Source organism: Planococcus citri, chromosome 2 (genome assembly GCF_950023065.1).
Source record: "Planococcus citri chromosome 2, ihPlaCitr1.1, whole genome shotgun sequence".
In the NCBI taxonomy this organism is placed as follows: domain Eukaryota; kingdom Metazoa; phylum Arthropoda; class Insecta; order Hemiptera; family Pseudococcidae; genus Planococcus; species Planococcus citri.
The window spans coordinates 14061000-14084930 of record NC_088678.1 but is presented as its reverse complement, the minus strand read 5'-3'; the positions used below and the strand labels follow the sequence as shown (position 1 = coordinate 14084930).

The 23931-nt window shown below is 34.5% G+C and overlaps 4 protein-coding genes across 6 annotated transcripts; 2 read left to right on the top strand and 2 right to left on the bottom strand.

Moving 5' to 3' along the window:
* Positions 1-4297: 4297 nt before the first annotated feature.
* LOC135834767 (uncharacterized) lies at positions 4298-7897 on the top strand. Of its 3 annotated transcripts, XM_065348735.1 has the most exons (6): positions 4298-4371; positions 4429-4545; positions 5417-5466; positions 5829-5976; positions 6058-6108; positions 6732-7897. In XM_065348735.1, exons 3-6 carry the CDS (start codon positions 5447-5449, stop codon positions 6987-6989), a joined length of 477 nt encoding a protein of 158 aa, XP_065204807.1. In that variant the 5' UTR covers positions 4298-4371; positions 4429-4545; positions 5417-5446; the 3' UTR covers positions 6990-7897. The 3 variants fall into 3 exon arrangements, with proteins under 3 accessions (XP_065204807.1, XP_065204806.1, XP_065204808.1); XM_065348734.1 differs by having other exon boundaries at positions 4311-4545; XM_065348736.1 differs by lacking the exon at positions 6058-6108 and having other exon boundaries at positions 4311-4545.
* Positions 7531-12598, bottom strand: LOC135834762 (uncharacterized). The gene is made up of 6 exons (XM_065348729.1): positions 12371-12598; positions 11312-12171; positions 11090-11236; positions 10764-11019; positions 10297-10587; positions 7531-8168 (listed from the first exon to the last, which is right to left on the bottom strand). Coding segments are annotated over exons 1-6 (1719 nt in total). The 5' UTR covers positions 12372-12598; the 3' UTR covers positions 7531-8004.
* A 409-nt stretch (positions 12599-13007) lies between these two features.
* Positions 13008-15174, top strand: Rab2 (RAS oncogene family member Rab2). The gene is made up of 5 exons (XM_065348732.1): positions 13008-13233; positions 13420-13491; positions 13567-13810; positions 13888-14068; positions 14168-15174. Exons 1-5 carry the CDS (start codon positions 13188-13190, stop codon positions 14258-14260), a joined length of 636 nt encoding a protein of 211 aa, XP_065204804.1. The 5' UTR covers positions 13008-13187; the 3' UTR covers positions 14261-15174.
* LOC135834763 (uncharacterized) lies at positions 14423-23844 on the bottom strand. Its single transcript, XM_065348730.1, has 5 exons — positions 23550-23844; positions 23323-23456; positions 22664-23243; positions 15839-16051; positions 14423-15762 (listed from the first exon to the last, which is right to left on the bottom strand). The coding sequence occupies exons 1-5, from the start codon at positions 23575-23577 to the stop codon at positions 15668-15670; spliced, it is 1050 nt and encodes a 349-aa protein (XP_065204802.1). The 5' UTR covers positions 23578-23844; the 3' UTR covers positions 14423-15667.
* Between the last annotated feature and the right edge of the window lie 87 nt (positions 23845-23931).

Sequence of the window (23931 nt, the reverse complement as noted above, 5' to 3'; positions counted from 1 at the left end):
GAGGAGGATTACGAAATGGAGGAATGGATACAATAATGGCTGGACTGTGACTGTGGGCACCACCATCGAATTTCGAATAGCATGTACATAGTGCAACTTTCAACCATTGGATGGTGTATATAATTTTGCGGGTGAAGGGAGTTTGTCGACGTAATGCAAACTCAGAAATGATACACCGAACATACCAGTGCGTTTTCTTCACAGCGAGAGTCGATTTTATCGTTCAAAAAGGCGATGCGTTTTAACCCATGACGTCATCATTTTACTCCCTTTGCGTCCAAAAAGTCCAAAAACATAAAAAAAACACAAATACACACCACATTGGCGTGAAAAAACTCCAAACTTTTGACTAGCGGTAGGTACATATACATATGTAATTTACCCACCGGTGTGCATTTGGTGTATATTTGGTGAAATCAAATACCTACCTATTTTGTGATAGTATTGAATTCATTACACTACTACCTAGTTGATAAAGAATGTAAATGCATGACTTGATAACTTTTTTTTTCTAAAAGGTGGGATCACGAGCGTGCCCATAGATTCATTACCTAATTTACTAGATAGGTATTTAGCACCTTATTTATGTTCTAACTTCAAAATAAATTAAAAGAATTGAAAATTCAAATTGTGAAATTGGATGAGGTTTTAATTGGGCGAAGTAACTACTTACCTAACTAACTATTCTAGCATCTGGCTCCGTAATGATCACCCATTTCTTTTTGAGGGTGTCCAGAAATTTCGTGGACCCTTAAAAAAGTTTTCTGCTAAATGTTTCGGTTGATCACACTGAATGATAACAATGATAACACATGATTGGTTGTTAGACTGAGGTGATAACATTCTACCAATCATATGTATCTATTTCACGTTGTCAACCTATGTTTTTGATAAAAAACATTCTTTGGGGTTCACGATATTTCTGGGCACCCTGTACCTAATATAGTCGGAAAGCCCGCTTAAGGATCTATTCCACCCCCCTCGGTCAATCCTCTGGGACAACTTTTTTCTTGAAGGGGGGGGGTTCTTAAGGAACATTTCTAGCCCTTGTACTCAAAAAAAAAGTGGCCCTACTTACAAAATGGCAGCCATTTTGATTGACAGGTTTGCCGAAATCGCAGATTTTTCGTTCCAATATAGTACTTGTACAACATTTTTCAAACTGTACGAAGGTAGATCGAAAGATCAAGCAAAAATTCATCTCCTGTCAAAATTTCAAGCGCTAAGGTGCGTTTTTCGATTTTTGGTGAATTTTTGAAAATCAAATTTAGGCCAAAAATGAGGGAAAAAATTACAATTTTACCAAATTGACCAAGAAAGCTGAAATTCGGGATACATCCTATTTTCGACAAGCCAAACCGATTGGAAACTGTTTCAAACCGTTTTGAGCAGTTCTGGAGCCTCCAGCAGATTTTTGAAACTCGAAATTCCCGCAAAATTTTACTAAAATGGAGTTGGAAAGCTGAAATTTATTCAGCAAACTAATTTCAATGAGCTACGAAGTACTGCAGATGAATTTCAAATCGTTTTGGAGCCTCCGGCGACTTTTTGAAAATTCCTGGAGCCTCCATAAGATTTTTTAAACTTTAAATTTTCACAAAATAGAGATGGAAAGCTGAAATTTACTCTACACTCTAATTTTAACACCCTCTGAAGACGACTTCAAGTGGGTTCAAATCATTTTGGAGCCTCCAGCGACTTTTTGAAAATTACTGGAGCCTCCAGTAGATTTTTGAAACTTGAAATTCCCGCATAATTTTACCAAATGGAGTTGGCAAGCTGAAATTTACTTCGCAAGCTAATTTCAATACGATATGAAGTCGACACATGCTGGTTTCAATTATTGGTTTTAAATGATTTTGAAGCTTCCAGCTAGTTTTTGGAAATTTCAATTTTCCAAAAAACACCATACTACCTCTCAAAAAGTTGCTGGAGGCTCCAAAACGACTTGAAATCCACCAGCAGACGACTTCGTAGCGTATTGAAATTAGTTTGCAGAATGAATTTTGACTTTCCTGATGAAATTTTGTGAAAATTTAAAGTTTCAAAAATCTGTTGGAGGCTTCAAGGATTTTCAAAAAGTCGCTGGAGGCTCCAAAACGACTTGAAATTCGCCTGCAGTACTTCGTAGCGTATTGAAATTAGTTTTTAGAATAAATTTTAGCTTTACAACTCCATTTGATAAAATTTTGTGGGAATTTCGAGTTTCAAAAATCTGCTGGAGGCTCCAGAACTGCTCAAAACGGAAACCGTTTCCAATCGATTTGCCATGTCGAAAATAGGGTATATCCCAAATTTCAGCTTTCTTGGTCAATTTGGCATAATTTTGATTTTTTCCCCCTCATTTTTGGCCTGAATTTGATTTTCAAAAATTCATCAAAAATCGAAAAACGCACTTTAGCACTTGAAATTTTGACAGGTGATAAATTTTTGCATGATCTTTCGATCTACCATTGTAAAGTTTGAAAAAGTTCGTGCAAGTCCTATGCTAAAATGCAAAATCTGCGATTTCGGCGGACCTGTCAATCAAAATGGCCGTCATTTAGATTTTTGAAAATTTAAATTTTCACAAAATTTCACAAAATAGAGATGGAAAGCTGAAATTTACTATACACACTCCAATTTTAACACCCTCTGACGACGACTTCAGGTAGGTTCAAGTCATTTTAGGGCCTCCAGCGACTTTTTTGAAAATTACTGGAGCCTCCAGTGGATTTTTGAAACATTAAATTTTTACAAAATTTCATCAAATGGAGATGGAAAGCTGAAATTCACTATACACTCCAATTTTAACACCCTCTGAAGACGACTTCAGGTGAGTTCAAGTCTTTTTAGGGCCTCCATCGACTTTTTTGAAAAAATACTGGAGCCTCTAGTAGATTTTTAAAACTTGAAATTTCCCCAACATTAATTTATCAAATGGAGTTGGCAAGCTGAAATTTACTTCGCAGACTACATGGTGGTTTCAAACGGTTTTGAAGCTCCCAACTACTTTTAGGAAATTTCAATTTTCCAAAAAAACGTTATACAACCTTTCAAAAAGTTGCTGGAGGCTCTAAAACAACTTGAAATTCACCAGCAGTCAACTTCGTAGCGTATTGAAGTTAGTTTGCAGAATGAATTTCGACTCTCCATCATTAGTTTGATGAAATTTTGGGGAAATTTCAAGTTTCAAAAATCAACTGGAGGCTCCAGTAATTTTCAAAAAAAAGTCGTTGGAGGCTCTAAAATGACTTGAAATCCACCACAAGTCGTTTTCAGTGGGTGTTAAAATTGGAGCGTAGAGTAAATTTCAGCTTTCCATCTCCATTTGATGAAATTTTGTGAAAATTTAAAGTTTCAAAAATCTGCTAGAAGCTTCAGGAATTTTCCAAAAGTCGCTGGAGGATCCAAAACGACTTGAAATTCGCCTGCAGTACTTCGTAGCGTATTGAAATTAGTTTTTAGAATAAATTTTAGCTTTACAATTCCATTTTGATGAAATTTTGTGGGAATTTCGAGTTTCTGAGATCTGCTGGAGGCTACAGAACTGCTCAAAAACGGGTTGAAAAAGTTTCCAATCGATTTGGCATGTCGAAAATAAGATGTACCTATCCCAAATTTCAGCTTTCTTGGTCAATTTGGTGAAATTTTGATTTTTTCCCCTCATTTTTGGCCTAAATTCGATTTTCAAAAATTCACCAAAAATCGAAAAACGCACCTTAGCACTTGAAATTTTGACAGGAGATGAATTTTTGCTTGATCTTTCGATCTACCTTCGTACGGTTTGAAAAATTTTGTGCAGTTCCTATGTTGGAACGAAAAATCTGCGATTTCGGCAGACCTGTCAATCAGAATGGCTGCCATTTTGTAAGGAAGGCCACGTTTTTTGTAGTACAAGGGCTAGAAATGTTCCTTATGACTCCCTCTTTAAGAGAAAAGTTGTCCCGGAGGATCTACGGTGGGGGGGGGCAATAGATCCTTCCACGGGCTCTCCGACTAATAGTTCTTTTTCCGAGACGCCAGATGGCGTTGTTTGTTATCAAAGTGTTGAAAAGAAAAACGCTTAAAATGTAATTGGAGGAAAAATAGGAAATTCATTCAAAAATGTCAAGTACGGAGAAAATTTGGGAAATATGAAATCCATATTTTGTTTGGTCATCTTTTTAAAATATAAAAAATATTTCAAAGGTTTCATCATTCATATCTAAGCATGTATGAAATTTTTTTTAAAAATTCGGGGGGAAATGGGAAATTATGAGTTCTAATGCAAACAACCTGAGCCTACCATGTGATTATTGTTATTGTTATTCCATTCATTGAGACCGGTTTCCTCTGATGTGAAATATTTTGCGAATTTTTACAACGTTTTCATCCTCATCGTTTTTTGAAGTAGGTAATATTTTGTAATTGAACTATCTTTACGCGAAATAACTCTCGTGTTTTTAGTATTCTGCCAAGTGTTCATTCAACGTACGAGTAGTAACTTCTTTTAGTTAGGTACTCAGAAACTATCAAAACGAGATATTCTGATTCGATCCAGCAGACATCAAACCATCATCAAAAGTAAGATTTTATTGGAAATGTATAATTTGTGATTGCTATTATTATCGATACAATGGCTAGACCTATAGACCAACAGTTCGATTTGAGCATTACAAATAACTTATTACTTATATTTTATTTGAATTTTTTGTTCAGCAATGGAGGAAATTGATAAGGTATCCTATTGTACTGTACACGTACACGTCCATATACCTACCTAACATAGTACCTACGAATAATGTTTCTTCAGTTGTCATTGACGTTGATTTCTCAGATTTCATTTCAATAGAAATCAGTTTTAGAATGTCTGCTGGATGCTCCAGCAAAAGAACTGTAAATGGTTTTTAAACCGTTTCCAATCGATTCGAGATGTCAAAAATGAGGAAAATACCAAATCTTTACTTTCCTGCACTTTCCAGGTTTATTTGGTAAACGAATCAAAATAAAGTCTTTCGAGGCGTTTGATATATTCCAAGATAAAGATGTTAACTGAAAGAATTATTGAAAATTGAAAAAAAAAGACATGCAAAAATAAGATGAAGTTCTGTAAAAACGTCAGATTGTTATTTTAACTACAAATGTTTGAAAATAATTGCTTTTAGGAGAATTAAAATAATTGAAGAAAAAATTTTTGTGGCAATAGAGAGCATTTTTTGAAATTCTGAAAACTCGACACGTCATAATTCAACGCAAATTTCTGTGTAGGGCTAATACTGAAAAGTACAAGATTATTTTCTGACACACACATTTTCTCTTAAAAAATCTGAAATTTTTTATTGTCAATTTGAGTGATAGGTCCAGCTGCAAATATGTACTTAAAATGTAAATATCTATGTTTTCAAAGCTCCGTGTTATACTTAGGTAGCTAATTTCAAAAATTGTCTTTTTTTAGGACGCAAAGATTGTTCATTTTGACTCTAGCATGGCTCGATTTCTAGCAAGGTAAGTGATGATTGTGATTATTTTCTTCCATAATAAATGAAGTATTCCAAGATGATAGCTCAATTTTAAGGCGTCAAATGCAGGTCGAGGTTGTGTAAATGTGCGTCTTTTATTATACAACTAGAGAGAGAAAAACAAATTCGACCAGTCAACTTTAGACACACATGAGATACACAACATTAATGCAAATAAATCAGATAATTGCATATTCTTAAAAAATTCAAATTTTGCTGAAAAATCATTCATTTTACTCATTTTTTTTTTACAAAAATTCGAGACAGAATCTTTCTAGCTCTGCATTTCTGTAAAATTAAATGATTTACAACTCGAAATATTATTTAATTTAAATGAATTTTTTGCAGGTTCGCATTATACAATATGCTTAATGTACGAGGTATTCACCCAAAGCAGCCGGTCTTCCTCCAGCGGCGTCAGTTCGCTGATGAAAAAGAAAAGGATCCACTGGAAATTTACAAAAAGTGGCAGAATAACCCCGAATCTGTCGACGAAGTAAGCATCTACATATGTATAATTATAATTCGGTGCGTTATGATTGATGAACCCTTCATTTAACACTATTTTTTTTCCCAGTGTTGGAGAAATTCATTTGAGTACATAACGTCCGACATAAAAAAAAATCGAGTAAGTTGACCTATCTTATATTTTAACCATGTTTGAGCTCGGTTGAGGAGTTAGGTAGGCGCCCCGGTTTGATGTAAAACTATCTTTATTTTTTTTTTGAGTCGATCCCCTCCCCTCCCCACCTCGAGAAATATGTCCATACGTGCTCAAGTTTCAAAATTCTCGTTCTCTTGAAGGGGTGGTCCAAAAATTTGGAAACTTTCACAGAAAATAATCACTAGGTACCTACATTATGTGGGTGAGTATGTAAAAATGTTTTCATATTTGTTTTTTTTTTTAAGGAGGAAGTGGTTGAAAATTTCAAAAACTCGTAGAAAAAAACGAAAAGGGGGCTCCCTTGCGAAATTGTCTCAGAAATTCAGTTGCACCCTACGGTATAATATAAATATTTTTTGTGGAGCTCAAAAATTGACAAAAGATCAAAAAAAGTTATTTTTAAAAGTTTCACATACTTGGGTTTCTCAGAAGTCAGACTTGATATCTAACTAAAAATCTGAGACTTGAAATTAAAATACATACTAGGCCTAATCTACCTGTCTGTCAATTTGCCTCGTGATAATTTCACAAGAGCTAATTATATACATGATTTTTAATAAGAATACCTATTAATTTCATGTCTTTAGGATATGGAGTTCAAGAAACCAGAGTCAAAGGCACAAAGAGAACTTGAAGATGTTATGATAAGTTTGGATGCGTTCCATTTAGCGCAAATGTTAAAAGATAAATTTAAGAAAGCGGGCGTCACTGTTCAGGACTGGTTGGATGACGAAGAAACGCCAGAGAAATATAAAACAGAAGCAAAAAGATTGAAAATGAAAAAAGAACAAGACAAAGTGGCTCCCTTTTCTGTTATGTATTTCTTGTTACAAGAAAAAAAATAAATAATTGAAGAGAGTAAAATAATTGGAGTGGACTGAGGGATCACAGGATCACGTCGACTATGTGTTTGCCTTTCCTAATTTCGCTGGTCGCGAGATTTATGTATTTTCATTTTTATTTTTAATTGAATACACTGTGAAAGCAGCTTAATGTTCCCATAATGTTTGTCCCAGCCTAATTTAGTAACATAAAGCAACTTATAAAATAAACGGATTGAAAAAAAAAAAATATAGAAAACTGGTTATTTTGGCAAAAAACTGGACTCAGTCTTCTGACATTGACAAGATAGAGCTCTTTATGGAAGACCAGGTGAAAAAATGAATTTTTGGGCATTCTGGCAGAATACTGGACCTTCTTGAACAATTTTTGCCATACTTGACAAAAAATAGCATGTTTAGAGCAATTTTGGCGAAAAATCGTTTTTTTTTCTACATAAGTGAATTTACATTAAAAATACTTTTTCAACGGAGTAAAACCAAAGATAGAATATTCAGTGTTTTTGGAAAAAAGAAAACATAATAATACTACAATAAACCATTCTCATAATGATGAATATTTTTTATTCAATGGCACTATTCATAAAGATTAAAAATACCTATATACAGAAAAGAAACGTACAGAAACAACGATCGAATAAAATAACGTGGTGTTAATGATGAAATTTTTAAAAGCCCGGGCTTCGGTTTTAATAATTCTCGATTCGATAATAATTCTATACAAAAATATACAAAATATTTTCACGACTGTTCAAAATACAAAACGATCTACACGAACAATATAATAAAAAAAATCAGCTAAAAATCTGTCGGTCGCATGATATAGTAAAATGAATTAACATTTTGGTGAACGATTTTAAAATAATGAAGGAACTTAGCAGGTTAAAAATTTTCCCAAAACCGAGCGTATTAAATGGCATCTAAAAAAAAAAAAATGGGGGAAAAATCGAGCAATATAATTATAAATATTTTTAAAAAGTTGATGATGATAATAATAAAAGAAATAATAAACTTTTTTTTTTCAAGCTAGTGGTAATTCAGAAGCTTCGTCTATTTCTTTGCATAACTTTGAATTATCTGAAGAAGCGAATAGGGTAATACCACATTGGCAATTCGAAGGTATCCTTATATAATGCTTCGTCTTGGCACCGTTATTATGTTCTCGTATCATCGAAGCTAATTGTCCTACGAAAAACAAAAGCAACAAGTAAATTAATATCGATCTTTGGAGGAAGATAAATTCACATTTAGTTGTAGTCGGGGAGCCCACTTAAGGATAAATTGCACCCCCCCCCCCCCCGTCGATCCTCCGGGACAACTTTTTTCTTAAAGGGGGAGTCCTAAGGAACATTTCTAGCCCTTGTACTAAAAAAAAAAGTGGCCCTACTTACAAAATGGCGGCCATTTTGATTGACAGGTCAGCCGAATTCGCAGATTTTGCGTTTTAACACAGACTTGCACGAACTTTTTCAAACTTTACAAAGGTAGATCGAAAGATCATGCAAAAATTTATCACCTGTCAAAATTTCAAGTGCTGAAGTGCGTTTTTCGATTTTTGGTGAATTTTTGAAAATCGAATTTAGGCCAAAAATGAGGGAAAAAATCAAAATTTTACCAAATTGACCAGAAAGCTGAAATTTGGGATATACCCTATTTTCGACATGCCAAATCGATTGGAAATGATTTCAACCCGTTTAGAGCAGTTCTGGAGCCTCCAGCAGATTTTTGAAACTTTAATTTTTCACAAAATTTCATCAAATGGAGATGGAAAGCTGAAATTTACTCTACACTCCAATTTTAACACCCTCTGAAAACGACTTCTGGTGGGTTTCAAAGTCATTTTAGAGCCTCCAACGACTTTTTTGAAAATTACTGGAGCCTCCAGTACATTTTTGAAACTTGAAATTTCCCCAAAATTTCATCAAACCAGGACATGCCAAATCGATTGGAAACTGTTTCAAACCGTTCTGAGCAGTTCTGGAGCCTTCAGCAGATTTTTGAAACTCGAAATTCCCACAAAATTTCACCAAAATGAAGTTGGAAAACTGAAATTTATTCTGCAAACTAATTTCAATACGCTACGAAGTCAACTGCAGAGGAATTTCAAGTTGTTTTGGAGCATCCAGCGATTTTTCGAAAATTACTGGAGCCTCCAGTGGATTTTTGAACCTTTAAATTTTCACAAAATTTCATCAAACGAAGATGGAAAGTCAAAATTCATTCTGCAAGCTAATTTTAACACGCTACGAAGTCGTCTGCTGGGATTTCAAGTTGTTTTGGAGCCTCCAGCCACTTCTTGAGAGGTCGTATGGTGTTTTTTGGAAAATTGAAATTTCCAAGAAGCAGCTGGAAGCTTCAAAACCATTTGAAACCATTTGAAATCACCATGTAGTCGGCTTCATATCGAATTGAAATTAGTTTGCGAAGTAAATTTCAGCTTGCCAACTCCATTTGGTAAAATGTTCCAGGAATTTCAAGTTTCAAAAATCTACTAGAGACTCCAGTAATTTTCAAAAAGTCGCTGGAGGGTCCAAAATGACTTGAACCCACCTGAAGTCGTCTTCAGAGGGTGTTAAAATCGAAGTGTAAAGTAAATTTCAGCTTTCCATCTCCATTTCATGAAATTTTGTGAAAATTCAAAGTTTCAAAAATCTACTGGAGGCTCCAGTAATTTTCGAAAAATCGCTAGATGCTCCAAATCGACTTGAAATTCCCCTACAGTTGACTTCGTAACGTATTGAAATTAGTTTGCAGAATAAATTTCAGCTTTCCAACTTCATTTTGGTGAAATTTTGTGGGAATTTCGAGTTTCAAAAATCTGCTGGAGGCTCCAGAACTGCTCAAAACGGTTTGAAACAGTTTCCAATCGATTTGGCATGTCGAAAATAGGGTGTATCCCAAATTTCAGCTTTCTTGGTCAATTTGGTAACATTTTGATTTTTTCCCTCATTTTAAGCCTACATTTGATTTTCAAAAATTCACCAAATGACCGAAAAAAGCACTTTAGCACTTGAAATTTTGACAGGTGATCAATTTTTGCTTGATCTTTTGATCTACCTTTGTACAGTTTGAAAACTGTTGTGCAAGTCCTATGTTGAAACGCAAAATCTGCGATTTCAGCTGACCTGTCAATCAAAATGGCCGCCATTTTGTAAGTAGGGCCACTTTTTTTTTTGAGTACAAGGGCTAGAAATGTTCCTTAGGACTCCCCCTTTAAGAAAAAAGTTGTCCCGGAGGATCGACGGGGGGGGGGGGTGCAATTTATACTTAAGTGGGCTCCCCGACTATTGTATTTTGGCGAAGATGAACAAACCTAGAACATTTTCATTAAACCATTGCTGATTTTCAGGCTTAAGTAGAGGTCTCAGATCAACATGTGGGTGCCATTTTTTCATCATTGTGCTTCTTTTGATGTATATTAAAGATGGTTGACAGAGCTGCCTCGATAACACAGATTTTTCGATTCGTTCTAGCGGATTGGTTAACGATACATGAGCGGAGTCTGTTTTATAAACGACGTTGTGCCTCCATTGATTGTAAATTATATTCTTAACAGGTAACGAGCCACGTTCGAGAACATTTCTGGTAACCACTGGTAATGCACCTGTTTAACGTGAGAAATAATTAATAAAATGCTGAATTTGAAAAAAAGGTAATCCAATTGTGAATGGTAAATTGAAGAAATTAGATCCTTAGAAATTGGCAAAGATCGCAAAATATTCGTCAAATTTTCGAACACAAACTCAGCCATGTTCAAGGATAAGAAATGATGAAATTCACCTTTACTTATCCATTCGCTCAGCCATTCTAGGTAATCGATATTCCTTTTTGGATACGTTGTGAAGAATCTCGAATGAAATTTGTGATCCGATAATTCTGCTAATAAGCCCACCAGTTCGGTTTCATTGACGTCTTCGACGGCTCGTAAAATCAAATAATCAACGATAGGTAACCCCGGATGCACTTCTCTTCTTTGAAGTAATTTTGATAACATACATCTAGCGTAATGAGAATCATGCGGAATATGTAAAGCCGTCTGTAAATAATAACATAGGTAAAATTATTGATTCTTCGATCAGATATTATCCAATTTACGACACACTGACCAGAAGATTAATTATGGCGCTTATACAATACGTCGGATCAGTCCTTAATAAATTATCAAAACAGCAGAAATTCTCTTCAACGTGATCAGCATCCGATACAGATACGGAAGGAATACCTTGAGCTGATTCAGATTCAAGTCTTTTGGCCTGTAAAAAGAAAAATAAACACAATGAATGATTTCCCGAACTCTTTCAAGGAAACCGAAACTGTATGTTGCTTACTTCATGGTAACCATCAACGATGAACGTAACATCATCGTAATCAGAGTTAGGAACCTCTTCGTCGGACGAATCGCCCGTACAAAAATACTGCTTCGGTTCGAAGATTTCGTTACTTCGATAACTATGCAAACTTTTCGAGCAACAAGGCTGCTCATCGTCAGTCGACGGTTGTTTTGAAACCGGTGAGCAGAAGACAGCTTCCGAAGGAGACTCGTTAACATTCTCGACAGGTACTTGATCTACGTAACAGTTTGCATTTTCATCGCAATGTGTTTCTTGTTGTTTAAATCTATCCGATGGTTTACGTTCGCTAAATCGATCACTTTCTTCGGTATTTGGTACATCGTTGGAGGCGTTATCGCTATCGGAATCTTGACCGTTGGAAGGTCCCGGATCGAAATCCATTTCTAAGTAATCCATATCAGGAGACGAGCGACCATTCAGCACCTCTACTACGTTGAAGGCTGAATCAGCAACGTTTGGTATTTCAGCTCCTTTATAAGTGTAAACGCAGTGTTCGTCGTCATCTTCGGAGCTACTCGATACGTAGATGTTTCTGTACGACGAGTTTCGATTATACATTCGATTCAAATCGCCATTCTGAGGTTTACCGTTGGTAGATTCGCTGTTACGGTTTAGATTATTGACAGGTGTGATGTTTGATTCGGCGTTAGAATTACAAGATCCGTCGTTACGTTCGTTGCAATTGTTCAAATGCTGGTAGAACGATTCGAGGAGTTTTTCTTCGAGATTTTTCATACATTCTTGACCATTTTCTAACGTCTCGTTGGTTTTTTTCATTTTATTGTTCGCGTCGGCGTATTCTTTGACGTTGTTGTTCATGGCTCGTTTTAAATTCACTGAAACAGACGTGATAACGTCGACGATCAGTAAGGTTTGAAAGCAGTTTTAATTCGAGGATCGTTTACCATTGTTTACGATTACTAAATGAGGAATTTGAGGTGTTGGATTGTTCGATACCGAAGTAGAGAGAGCTTGGGTATCGAATCGTTAGTTATTCTAGTTTATTTTATCTGTAAGAAGCTAAATTTTACTCACTTGCATGATTGATTCCGTGAGTAAAAACAAGTGGGCGAGTGGAAAATATGGTAGAGGGTTCGGCGAGTGAATTGAAATCGGTGAAAATGATTCGTAGAATGGTGAGACAATTAGCTAGAATTATTGTACGATTTTTACATCGATTTAAGTTAATTTCCACCGAAATTAAAAGTTAATAAAAACATACACAATTTTTATTGTTAATGATAATAGAATCGTTGCCTGGATTACATTTTAATAAAATAGCTGAAAACGAGAGTAATTTTGATTTCAATAATTTGGTAACACTGCTTTGATAATGAATGATGACGAAAAATGTTGCTATTTTCACAAGTTTTCTGTACAATGGTGAATGATTCGTTTCACAATTTTTTTTCATATTTTATCAAAAAATTGGATAAAAATGATGACGAAATTAAAAATTGACATCAAATTTGTACATAAAATTTAATTTTACGTCAATTCTCATCTCAATAATGTAAAATAATGACCCATAACTGAAAAAAATTGAAATTAATTTCGTAAACACTCGTTAGACGAACGAATTTGCACAATTCTCAGTGATTTGTAAACTCGTATTAAAACAATGAATCCCAAACTGCGCTGTTTTGTGATGAAAAATCTTGCGATTGCGTGATCAAATTCTGAGAATAAGAAAGATTTTGTGTTTGTTTCGTCTTTCTCTTTTATTAAAACATATGTTTATATTCTTTGTTTGTCAATTCTAATTAATAGTGCAGTGTATTACGTTTGATATTATCATCATTCACTATTCAGTTCAGTTTCGTCTCTTGTATCTGATTAAATTGCTTAAACCATGTCTTACGCTTATTTATTTAAATACATCATCATAGGTGACACAGGTAAGCCAATATCATCCTTAAACCAATAAAATAATCAAATATTGCATGTCATTTTCATCCTTAATCGATCCATGTACCTAATGGATCTTTTACTCATGAATCTGGGGCATTTTGTTCTACGTATGTTCCTGGATGTCAATCAATTGTAATGGCCTTATAATCGATGAATCTCTTTGTTTGATTTAGGTGTTGGAAAATCATGTCTATTGTTACAATTCACGGATAAAAGATTTCAACCAGTCCATGATTTGACCATTGGTGAGCAATTTGGGACACATCGGACGTAATAGTTGAACGATACGTTCTAATTCCTGTCTGATTGATGTGTTTTAGGAGTTGAATTCGGAGCACGTATGATAACCATCGACAATAAACAGATAAAATTGCAAATATGGGACACTGCTGGTCAAGAAGCATTCCGTTCTATTACCAGATCTTATTATCGAGGTGCAGCTGGTGCTTTGTTGGTATACGATATAACTCGTCGTGAAACATTCAATCATCTAACCACCTGGTTAGAAGATGCCAGACAGCACTCTAATTCCAATATGGTTATAATGTTAATCGGTAACAAAAGGTAAATAACGAGTAATTTGGTAAATTTTACAACCACAACGTAGCACTCTCTTTAATAATTTATTACGTTTTACGTAGTGATCTCGAATCAAGACGAGAGGTAAAACGAGAAGAAGGCGAAGCATTTGCTCACGAACACGGTTTGATATTTATGGAAACGTCAGCCAAAACAGCGGCCAATGTCGAAGATGCTTTTATTAACACAGCCAAAGAAATTTACGAAAAAATACAAGAGGGAGTTTTCGACATTAACAACGAAGTATGTTTGTTTAATCTGTATTACGTGTGTGTATTTTATCTCCAAACTGAATCAATAAATACTGCGTATTTTGATACGAATTTTTATCTGCTTTTATAGGCGAACGGTATAAAAATCGGACCTCAACATTCTCCTACCAGCCCAAACTTACCGACAAGTAATCGAAGAATGGAAGGCAGCGGTTGTTGTTGAGTTGAATTATTAACGCTGCCATTCGGTTCTTACCAAGAGTTTTTATTTTTATTTCGTCTCGAAAAAAATGGAAACCCATATTCAGCTTTTATTATTTTTTTCCAATCCTTCAGACCAAAATTATTATTCGCATCTGGCGAGTCTCTCTTTTTGATATCTCGATTAATTTATATATTTTTACCGCCGGAACACGATTGAAAAAAAGTTTTTACCTTTTGTATTCGTGAGTACGCCATTATTAATAATACGAGTTTCGCTGCTCCTCCTCTCTCATTACTTAAAATTCTGTGTTTGCTTAATATACGTATGCTTAAGTTGAATGAATGGCATGCTGATGTGGCTTTTTTTATTTTTTAACCGATATAAATACTTTTAAGAATATCAAAATTACGTAATTTCGTTCAATTCGTTTTGTTACGAATTACGAATTTATGTTATTAATTTATAATAACGTTGTTCGAGTATGTTTTTATATAATAAGGTTGTTTTTGAAGAAAAAAAAAAAAAGGCTTCTCGTTATACTTTTTTTCCCTTCATTTTATCGTAGAATACGGTTATGATTTTTAGCAACGCGTTTCGTAATAAATTTGTCAAGTTTTTTTTTTTTTGGAGTTATATTATTTTATCTTTTTTTTTTAAATCCCTTTTTTTTCTACGCACAATATTTATATATTTATAGATAGATTACTCGAGTACTAGGATTTAATGCAGGCTTCCTTATTGGGAAAAGTTACACTTTGGTTCGTATGTCGTGTCGTGTATTGTACAATTTGTGATATTAGATTGAGAATTATCACGGAGGAATAATTATTACTGTAATCGTAACTAGTCTATTTAAATAAAATAAGTGTTTAATGTACATAATTTGGAATTTTAAATATATCAATAGTTTATCATTTGACTATGACACCGAACGTATCGTATCTTTTTTTTTTTTTCGTGCTCGTCTCTTTATTGATTTTCTTTTTTCCCCGTGTCGAACAGTGACGTCATTTAATGAATTTTGTGAGATAGCGTTTGTCTAGTGGTATGAAATCAACGGTCAAATATGACTCATTAGTCATTGTTAGAGCGAGTGAATTGTTCCGATGTGATATTTCCTACGACATGATTTCAATAATGCGAAGTACAAAGTTCATGTACCTGTTTTATATGCAAGAAGTCTGGAATAATGCTATTCAGGTATATTTCATTTCTTTCAAAAATATGAGTAACACAATGATGAGCAAAGTATAATGTATTCCTCGAAAAGTTACATGTAAATCATTCTTCAATACTTGTAATAAAAGCTGATTTATCTAAATAAATCCTCACATTTACTCTACATATATTTACAATCCTCCGACTTGAAACTTGATAAGCTTACAGTTTGAAAAACGGTTCTCAATAATACAAACTCCAATATTCCTAATCTGCTGATTCTTGATTTTCAGTCGGTGGTTCATCGTTCGCATCTGATGATGTAGCAGCATCGTCTGATGAAGAGGCAGCAGCCGAGTCATCTGTAGAATAACAAAAGCAAGCGTATGAATTTAACTAAGAAATATCCATAACTGGAATATATCCGAAGACCCCTACCAGAAGCAGTCTTTCCTTTTCTCCTCATGTAATACTTATAGCCCTCTATACTACACCAGATGGCAGGGACAATTAGACACAACAGTGCGACAATTATTAACCCTTTCCAAAAAGGAGACCACGGTTGTCGATCGAAACATTCCTTCCGCTGTTCCCACATTTTATCGCTGAATATTTTAACTTGACAAGGGTCCGTCTCATCGGGAGCTAAACCTGGAATAAAATGCATATTGATTAAGCCTAGGCGTAGGTCAAATTAATTACTGACTACACTGCTGACAAGGAAGGCGTCCTAACTGTCCCAACTCCGTAGGATCTTTGCACAGGATAAAGTTGAATTGAAAGAGCATGAAAAAATATATCACTAGCTAAAATTTCAGCTGCTAAGAAGCATTTTTCGATTTTTCGTAAATTTTAGAAAATCAAATTTGGGCCAAAAATGAGGAAAAAATCACAACTGAAAACTGAAATTCGAGATATTCTCTACTTTTGACCCGACAAATCGATTGAAATTCACTTTAATTTCATCATGCTGCGAGTCGCTTGAATGTGATTTCAAGTCGTTTTGGAGCCTCCAGCGACTTTTCACTTTTTCGGAAACACCAGTTTTTTCAAAATTGTCACAAGATCTGCAATTTTAGGAAAATAACGTAATTCTGGTTAAATTTTAACCCTTTTTGATTGATTGGAGGACGATAATTCAAAAATCTCGAAAATCACAACTAGGTACTAATTTTGAGCTCAGAATGCATCAGCAATGCTCAAAAAACATTTTCATCGAAATATTTGAAATTCTGGCCAAATTCTAACCCATTTTAACAGTTCGTATGACACTTTTTCAAAAATCGTGAAAATCACAACTCAGGTGGAAACTCAAAATTCTCCAAAAAAAAAATCAAAAAATTATTTTCATCGAAAAATTTGAAATTTGAAATTCTAGCAAAATTTTAACACATATTGATTATTCACGTTGCTCTTCTTCAATGCTCTCAATCTCAAAAATCATGACTCAATTTTTAATTCAAAATAGGTAATTCTTTTAAAATGTGTTTTTTTTTTTTTTTTTACAGTTCATCCAAAAAAAAAAAAATCGGTGAAAAAAATTTAAAATTAATTCAGCAGTCTGAAATATGAAAAATGATCTTTTCAATTTTTTTTTTTTTTTTACAAAAACACCAGACCCTTTGAGAGAGAGGGAGGGAGAGAGGGGGGTTCTAATAAAAATCAAATTTTGTAAAAATGAAAAAACAACGAATGCTATGTCAAAATGTAGGTTTTTTGGGCCGAGAAACACGAATCTGAGGTCCTTTTTTCCCTCAGACCCCTTGGGGAGGTGCTACCAAAATCAAATTTTGCAGAAATGAAAAAAAATCGATTGATATGTTAAAATACATATGTATAGGTGTTTTGGGTGGTGAAACACGAATCTGAGGTACTTTTTTTCCTCAGTACCCTTAAGGGCCCTTGGGGAGATGCTACCGAAATCAAATTTTGTAAAAATAAAAAAAATTTAGTGATACGTCAAAATGTAGGTTTTTTGGGTCGAGAAACACGAATCTGAAGTTCTTTTTTCACTCAGCCCCTATGAGGAGGTGCTACCAAATAAAATTTTGAAAAAATCACAAAAATTCGAGTAGCGTATCAAAATCCAGGTTTTTTTGGTTGGAGGTTTTATTTATCAGTTTTTGCAATCATTCGACCTGATAACATATCGTCAGTTATTTTATACCATAACTTGAAAAATCGCGTCTAGTCGCAAAGTAACTAACCACACCCAAATTCTACACACTCAACAACATACATTTTCACGCAATCGGGGTTTTGTAGCGAGTCGAATAAAAGAACTTAGGCTATACCTTACCTATTCACTTACAATTACTTCGCGTTATAGTCCGGCATATGACAATAGGAGTAATTGCACCCCCCCCCCCGCCGATCATCCGGGACAACATTTTTCTTAAAGGGGACATCCTAAGGAACATTTTAATGCAAAGTTGCCAAAAAAAAAGTTGGCCTTACTTACAAAATGGCGGCCATTTTGATTGACAAGTCAGCCGAAATCGCAGATTTTGCGTTTTAACATAGGACTTGCACAAACTTTTTCAAACTTTACAAAGGTAGATCGAAAGATCATGCAAAAATTTATCACCTGTCCAAATTTCAAATGCTAAAGTGTGTTTTTCGATTTTTGGTGAATTTTTGAAAATCGAATTTAGGCCAAAAATGAGGGAAAAATTCAAAATTTTACCAAATTGACCATGAAAGCTGAAATTTGGGATATTCCCTATTTTCGACATGCCAAATCAACTGGAAACAGTTTCAACCCGTTTTGAGCAGTTCTGGAGCCTCCAGCAGATTTTTGAAACTCTAAATTCCCACAAAATTCCATCAAATTGGAGTTGTAAAGCTAAAATTCATTCTAAAAACTAATTTCAATACCCTACGAAGTACTGCAGGTGAATTTCAAGTCGTTTTGGAGGCTCCAGCGACTTTTTAAAAATTCCTGAAACCTCCGTCAGATTTTTGAATCTTAAATTTTGACAAAATTTCATCAAATGGAGATGGAAAGCTGAAATTTACTCTACACTCCAATTTTAACACCCTCGGAAGACGACTTTAGGTGGGTTCAAGTAATTTTAGGACCACCAGCGACTTTTTTTGAAAATTACTGGAGCCTCTAGCAGATTTTTGGAACTTTAAATTTTCACAAAATTTCATCAAATGGAGATGGAAAGCTGAAATTTATTCCACACTTCAATTTTAACACCCTCTGAAAACGATTTCAGGTGGGTTCAAGTCATTTTAGGGCCCCCAGCGACTTTTTTGAAAATTACTGGAGCCTCCAGTAGATTTTTGAAACTTGAAATTTCCCCAACATTAATTTATCAAATGGAGTTTGCAAGCTGAAATTTACTTCGCAGACTACATGGTGGTTTCAAATGGTTTTGAAGCTTCCAGCTACTTTTAGGAAATTTCAATTTTTCAAAAAAACGTCATAAGGTGCACCGGGGGAAGTTGGAATTCGGGGTAAGTTAGAAAACTTGCTCTAGCACCTAGAGGTTTATATCTGGCGAAGTGCCACTAAAGGTGACTTGAGGGTACTACCCCTACTTCATCACGGCATAGAAATTTTCGCGATTCAGTTTCATTTTAGATGTCTTTGGTTCAATTGTATTTTGCTGTTGTTTTGAACGTGTTTTGAATTTGGTCTAAAATACAGACTTTCTATTTCTTAGTTTTTCGCATATAGCGGACGAACCGTGCGTCCTAGTGAAAATCTGATGAGAGTAATCTCAAAGAGAATTAAATTCTCTACAATTTTGTTTCTATGCAATTTTTCTAGGACGCTCCGTTTGTGATCTACGCCTCTGCAAAGTTTAGCCTGTTCTGACTTCCTTCAATTGGGGAAAGTCAGAACAGTTTAGATTTTATTCCACTGAGCGAAAGCTACTGCGTCAATCGCGCTCAAATTTTCACCATAGGTTAAGAACCCTTATGGGAGCCTACATAATAAATTTGATCCATATTGGTTCATTAGAAGGGGAGTAACAGCTGGTCAAAGTTGAAATTGCGAAAAATCATTCTGACTTGCCCCGGTGCACCTTACAACCTTTCAAAAAGTTGCTGGAGGCTCCAAGAAGACTTGAAATTCACCAGCAGTCAACTTCGTAGCGTATTGAAATTAGTGTGCGGAATGAATTTCGACTCTCCATCTTGGTTTGATAACATTTTGGGGAAATTTCAAGTTTCAAAAATCTACTGGAGGCTCCAGTAATTTTCAAAAAAGTCGTTGAAGGCTTTAAAATGACTTGAAATCCACCAGAAGTCGTTTTCAGAGGGTGTTAAAATTGGAGTGTAGAGTAAATGTCAGCTTTCCATCTCCATTTGATGAAATTTTGTGAAAATTTAAAGTTTCAAAAATCTGCTGGAGGCTTCAGGAATTTTCAAAAAGTCGCTGGAGGCTCCAAAACAACTTGAAATTCACCTGCAGTACTTCGTAGCATATTGAAACTAGTTTTTAGAATGAATTTTAGCTTTACAACTCCAATTTGATGGAATTTTGTGGGAATTTCAAGTTTAAAAATCTGCTGGAGGCTCCAGAACTGCTCAAAACGGGTTGAAACCGTTTCCAATCGATTTGGAATGTCGAAAATAGGGTATATCCCAAATTTCAGCTTTCTTGGTCAATTTGGTAAAATTTTGAATTTTTCCCTCATTTTTGGCCTAAATTCGATTTTCAAAAATTCACCAAAAATCAAAAAACGCAATTTAGCACTTGAAATTTGGACAGGTGATAAATTTTTGCATGATCTTTCGATCTACCTTTGTAAAGTTTGAAAAAGTTTGTGCAAGTCCTATGTTAAAACGCAAAATCTGCGATTTCGGCTGACCTGTCAATCAAAATGGCCGCCATTTTGTAAGTAAGGCCAACTTTTTTTTTGGCAACTTTGCATTAAAATGTTCCTTAGGATGTCCCCTTTAAGAAAAATGTTATCCCGGAGGATCGGCGGGGGGTGCAATTACTCCTATTGTCATATGCCGGACTATTAATTTAGTTAAAATGTACTTAGTTGCATTTGAGACGAGATATCTCAAGAATGGCAGCACCTCCTCAATGGCCCCCGAAGGGTCTGAGCGAAAAAAGGACCTCAGATTCGTGTTTCTTAACCCAAAAAACATATATTTTAACATATCACTCGATTTTTTTTTCATTTTTACAAAATTTGATTTTGGTAGCACCTCCCCAAGGGGTCTGAGGGGAAAAAAGACCTCAGATTCGTGTTTCTCGACCCAAAAAACCTAAATTTAGACACATCACTCGATTTTTTTTCATTTTTACAAAATTTGATTTGGGTAGCACCCCCCCCCTCCCAAGGGTCTGGCATTTTTGTGAAAAAACATTTTTTGATGTGTTTTTTTTTGAATAGATTATTTATATTTCATCAAATTATGGGAATCATGTTAAAAATAGCAGAACTTAACTGCTGAATTAATTTTAAATTTTTTTCCCTCATTTTTTCTTATAAATTCACGTTTCTTGACATAAAAGTTGATTTTCTCGGCGAACGGTGCATCCTTGAGAAAAATGACAATGAAGAAAATTGTGGAGGATAAAATTTCCTATCAGATCAATGTCGTTATAGTTTTTCTTTAGGAGGGTTAGTTCTTGAATTATATGTATGTGAATTTTGATGGCTTAAACTGACTTTTGGGCACCCCAGACCCCAGTAGATAGAAAAGAATAAACTAGCAAATTTCAAATCGAAATGTTCTGGTTTTTAATCTTTAAAAGTTGCACTAATCTATTTGGCTATTTTATGGCAAATTTTGGCAGTAAATTGAGAATTTTTGCAATTTTAAATTTTTGTCAAAAAATAGCAGTTTTTGGCAAAAAGTGAAATTTTAATAATTTTTCGCAGATGGGAGGGTTTTTTGGAAAATTTTGGAAAAAAGTGAGATTTTTGGAATTTTTTACAAAAGAAAAAAAATTAGTTATTTTGCTAAAAAGCAAAAATGTCAACTTTGAAAAATGTAAAATTTTTGACAATTTATGACAAGAAGCAATACTTTGACAATTTTGGGAAAAAGCGGGATCTCTTATACCTAGTAGGCAATTTATGGTAAAAAAGCAAAACTATTGATAGGCTACCTAATCTTGAAAGCAGTGAGACTTTTCAATAATTTTGCTGAAAAACCAGCACATTTTGTCGAAAAACAAGGTAGGTAATTAGTGGCAAAAAAGTGATGTAGGTAGGTATTTGTCAACTTATGGCAAAAAAGCGAGACTCTTGAAAAATTTGTTACCTATAAAAATGTAAAACTTTGGAATTGCCTGCAAAAAAAAACAATTTTAGGCACTTTGCTAACCAACAAATTTTTTTCATTTTTGAAAAAGCGAGAATTTTGAACAATTTTAGTAAAAAAGCAAGGCTTCCACAATAATTTTAGAAGGACTTCTAGGGCAATTTTTCAAAAAAAAACCTACATTTTTGGAATTTTTAGAAAAAAGTAAAATTTTATAATATGTATTATCTAAGTAGGTAGGTGTGGTATGCAAAAAGTGAGAATTTTTGTCAAATTTTTTGTAAATAGCAAGAATTTGACAATTTCTGTAAAAAAAGATCACTTTTTGGATAGAAAAAAATAATACTTAGGTAAGTACCTACTTTAAGAAAATCCGGAATTTCTAAAAAGTGACCGCAGGCTCTAAAACTACTTGAAACCACGATCAGTCGAATCAGAATGTTGAAATTAAGGAGCAGGGTGAATTTCAGCTATACAATTGAAGCATGTGTTTTCGAAACGCACTAAGTCCATTTTCAAAGATTCTGAGGTTGCAAGGCCATCTAGCATAATGTTGTGGCCCAAAATGGTCAATTTTTTGATATATTGTGCCCAAGGGTCTTCCATGAATTTCTTATCAATATTTTTTTGGACTTAGTTAGTGTGTTTTGGAAACACATGCTTCAATTTCATTTGGTAAAATATTGTGAAAATTTCTAGTTTTAAAAATCTGCTGGAAACTCCAGAACTGCTCAAAACAATTCGAAATCGCTTCCAATCGATTTGGCGAGTCAAAAATACGGTATCTGTATTCTGAGTTTTTCATTTTTTCTCATTTTTGGCCCAAATTTGGTTTTTAGAAATTCACGTAAAATCGAAAAATGCACTTCGGCACATAAAATTTCAGCGTCAGGGAAAATAATACCTACCTACGAACCATGCCAGTACGACATTTTGTCACACTCTAAAGAGAAATGTCGACATATTCTTCCTATCTGTGTATTTAAATACGTAAGTAGGTACTTAAAACTCGTCACTTACGAGGTGGCTGGCAATTGAATTCAAAACCCCGGATTTTGTTCACCAACATCCAAGCTTCTAGACGTCGACAAGTACAAGAACCCGTAGCGAGGTTCAGCTTACCGTCTCCTGTTACAGTTATAAGGAAAGTCTTCAGAAGACAATAAGGTGCCAAGTCTTCGGCTGTAACATTATCCCACGGATTCTCACGGAAATCGATCCAAATTATAGGAGCTTGTGGATGCAAACTAGGGAAAATCCTCAAATCATTTCTTCTAGCGTTCAGTTCTTCTAATCGAGATAAACTCGTCAAATTGAGCGAAAGAAATTTAAAATATTTCATCGAATTAACTGACAAAATTTGCAGCGTTGTGGGCCAAATGAATTCTGTAGCGTATAAAGCTACGTGGAATCCCGATTCACTAATGTCCAGATTGACGAGCTCCTTCAGAGGAACAAATACAGTGGGCTTGTAGCTGGTTCCGTTATGACGTTTATCATTTGGTGCTACGCCGCGTAAATCGAGAGTTAATAACTTAGGGTATCTTTTGAATGTGTCAGCGGTCAATTCAGCTATGGGATTGTAGGACGCGTTCAACTCCTAAATTAATATTATCAACAAATTAATACATAATACCTAATCTGAAATGTTGTATCGTAATTGTAATTCTGCAACGTACTATCAGATTCATATCTAGGGTTTGTGGAATATCGTCAAAGCCTCTTGAGGAACAGTCAGCCTTTAAATTTTCTACTTTGCACTCCTTCGCACAAAATGTGATTTCTATTCTTACTATTGCTATGTATAGTAATCCTGTCGATTCAGTTTTGAAAAAAAATCAAGTTTTATCAAATTTCAATGATTTAAAAAAAAAAAACTATTTGATTCAAAATATTGTAGTCATACCTGCGATGATTCTCAATTGAATTATCATGTTAAGTATTTCATTTTTTGAACGAAAAAACAGCCTGTGAATTAAAATTAATGAAATTTTACATTGTTTTTAATCGCTAATTGCACCAAAAAATTAAATAACTGATAAGTAAACGTGGGAAAAAATTTGAATGATCAATTCGTTATAGCCATGCATTTTTTTGCAGACGTTTTCTTGACAAGAGCTGAAGAACCTAATGGCTGTCAAATTTCTGGTCCATTCATTGGAAATTTTAAAATTGGATAATCACTGTTTTTCGATAAACACACTGAAGATGGATTTAAAAAAAAATAGACACGAAACTTAATCCAAAATAATTTTAGCAATTTTACTCAAACTTGAAAAAAATTGTAA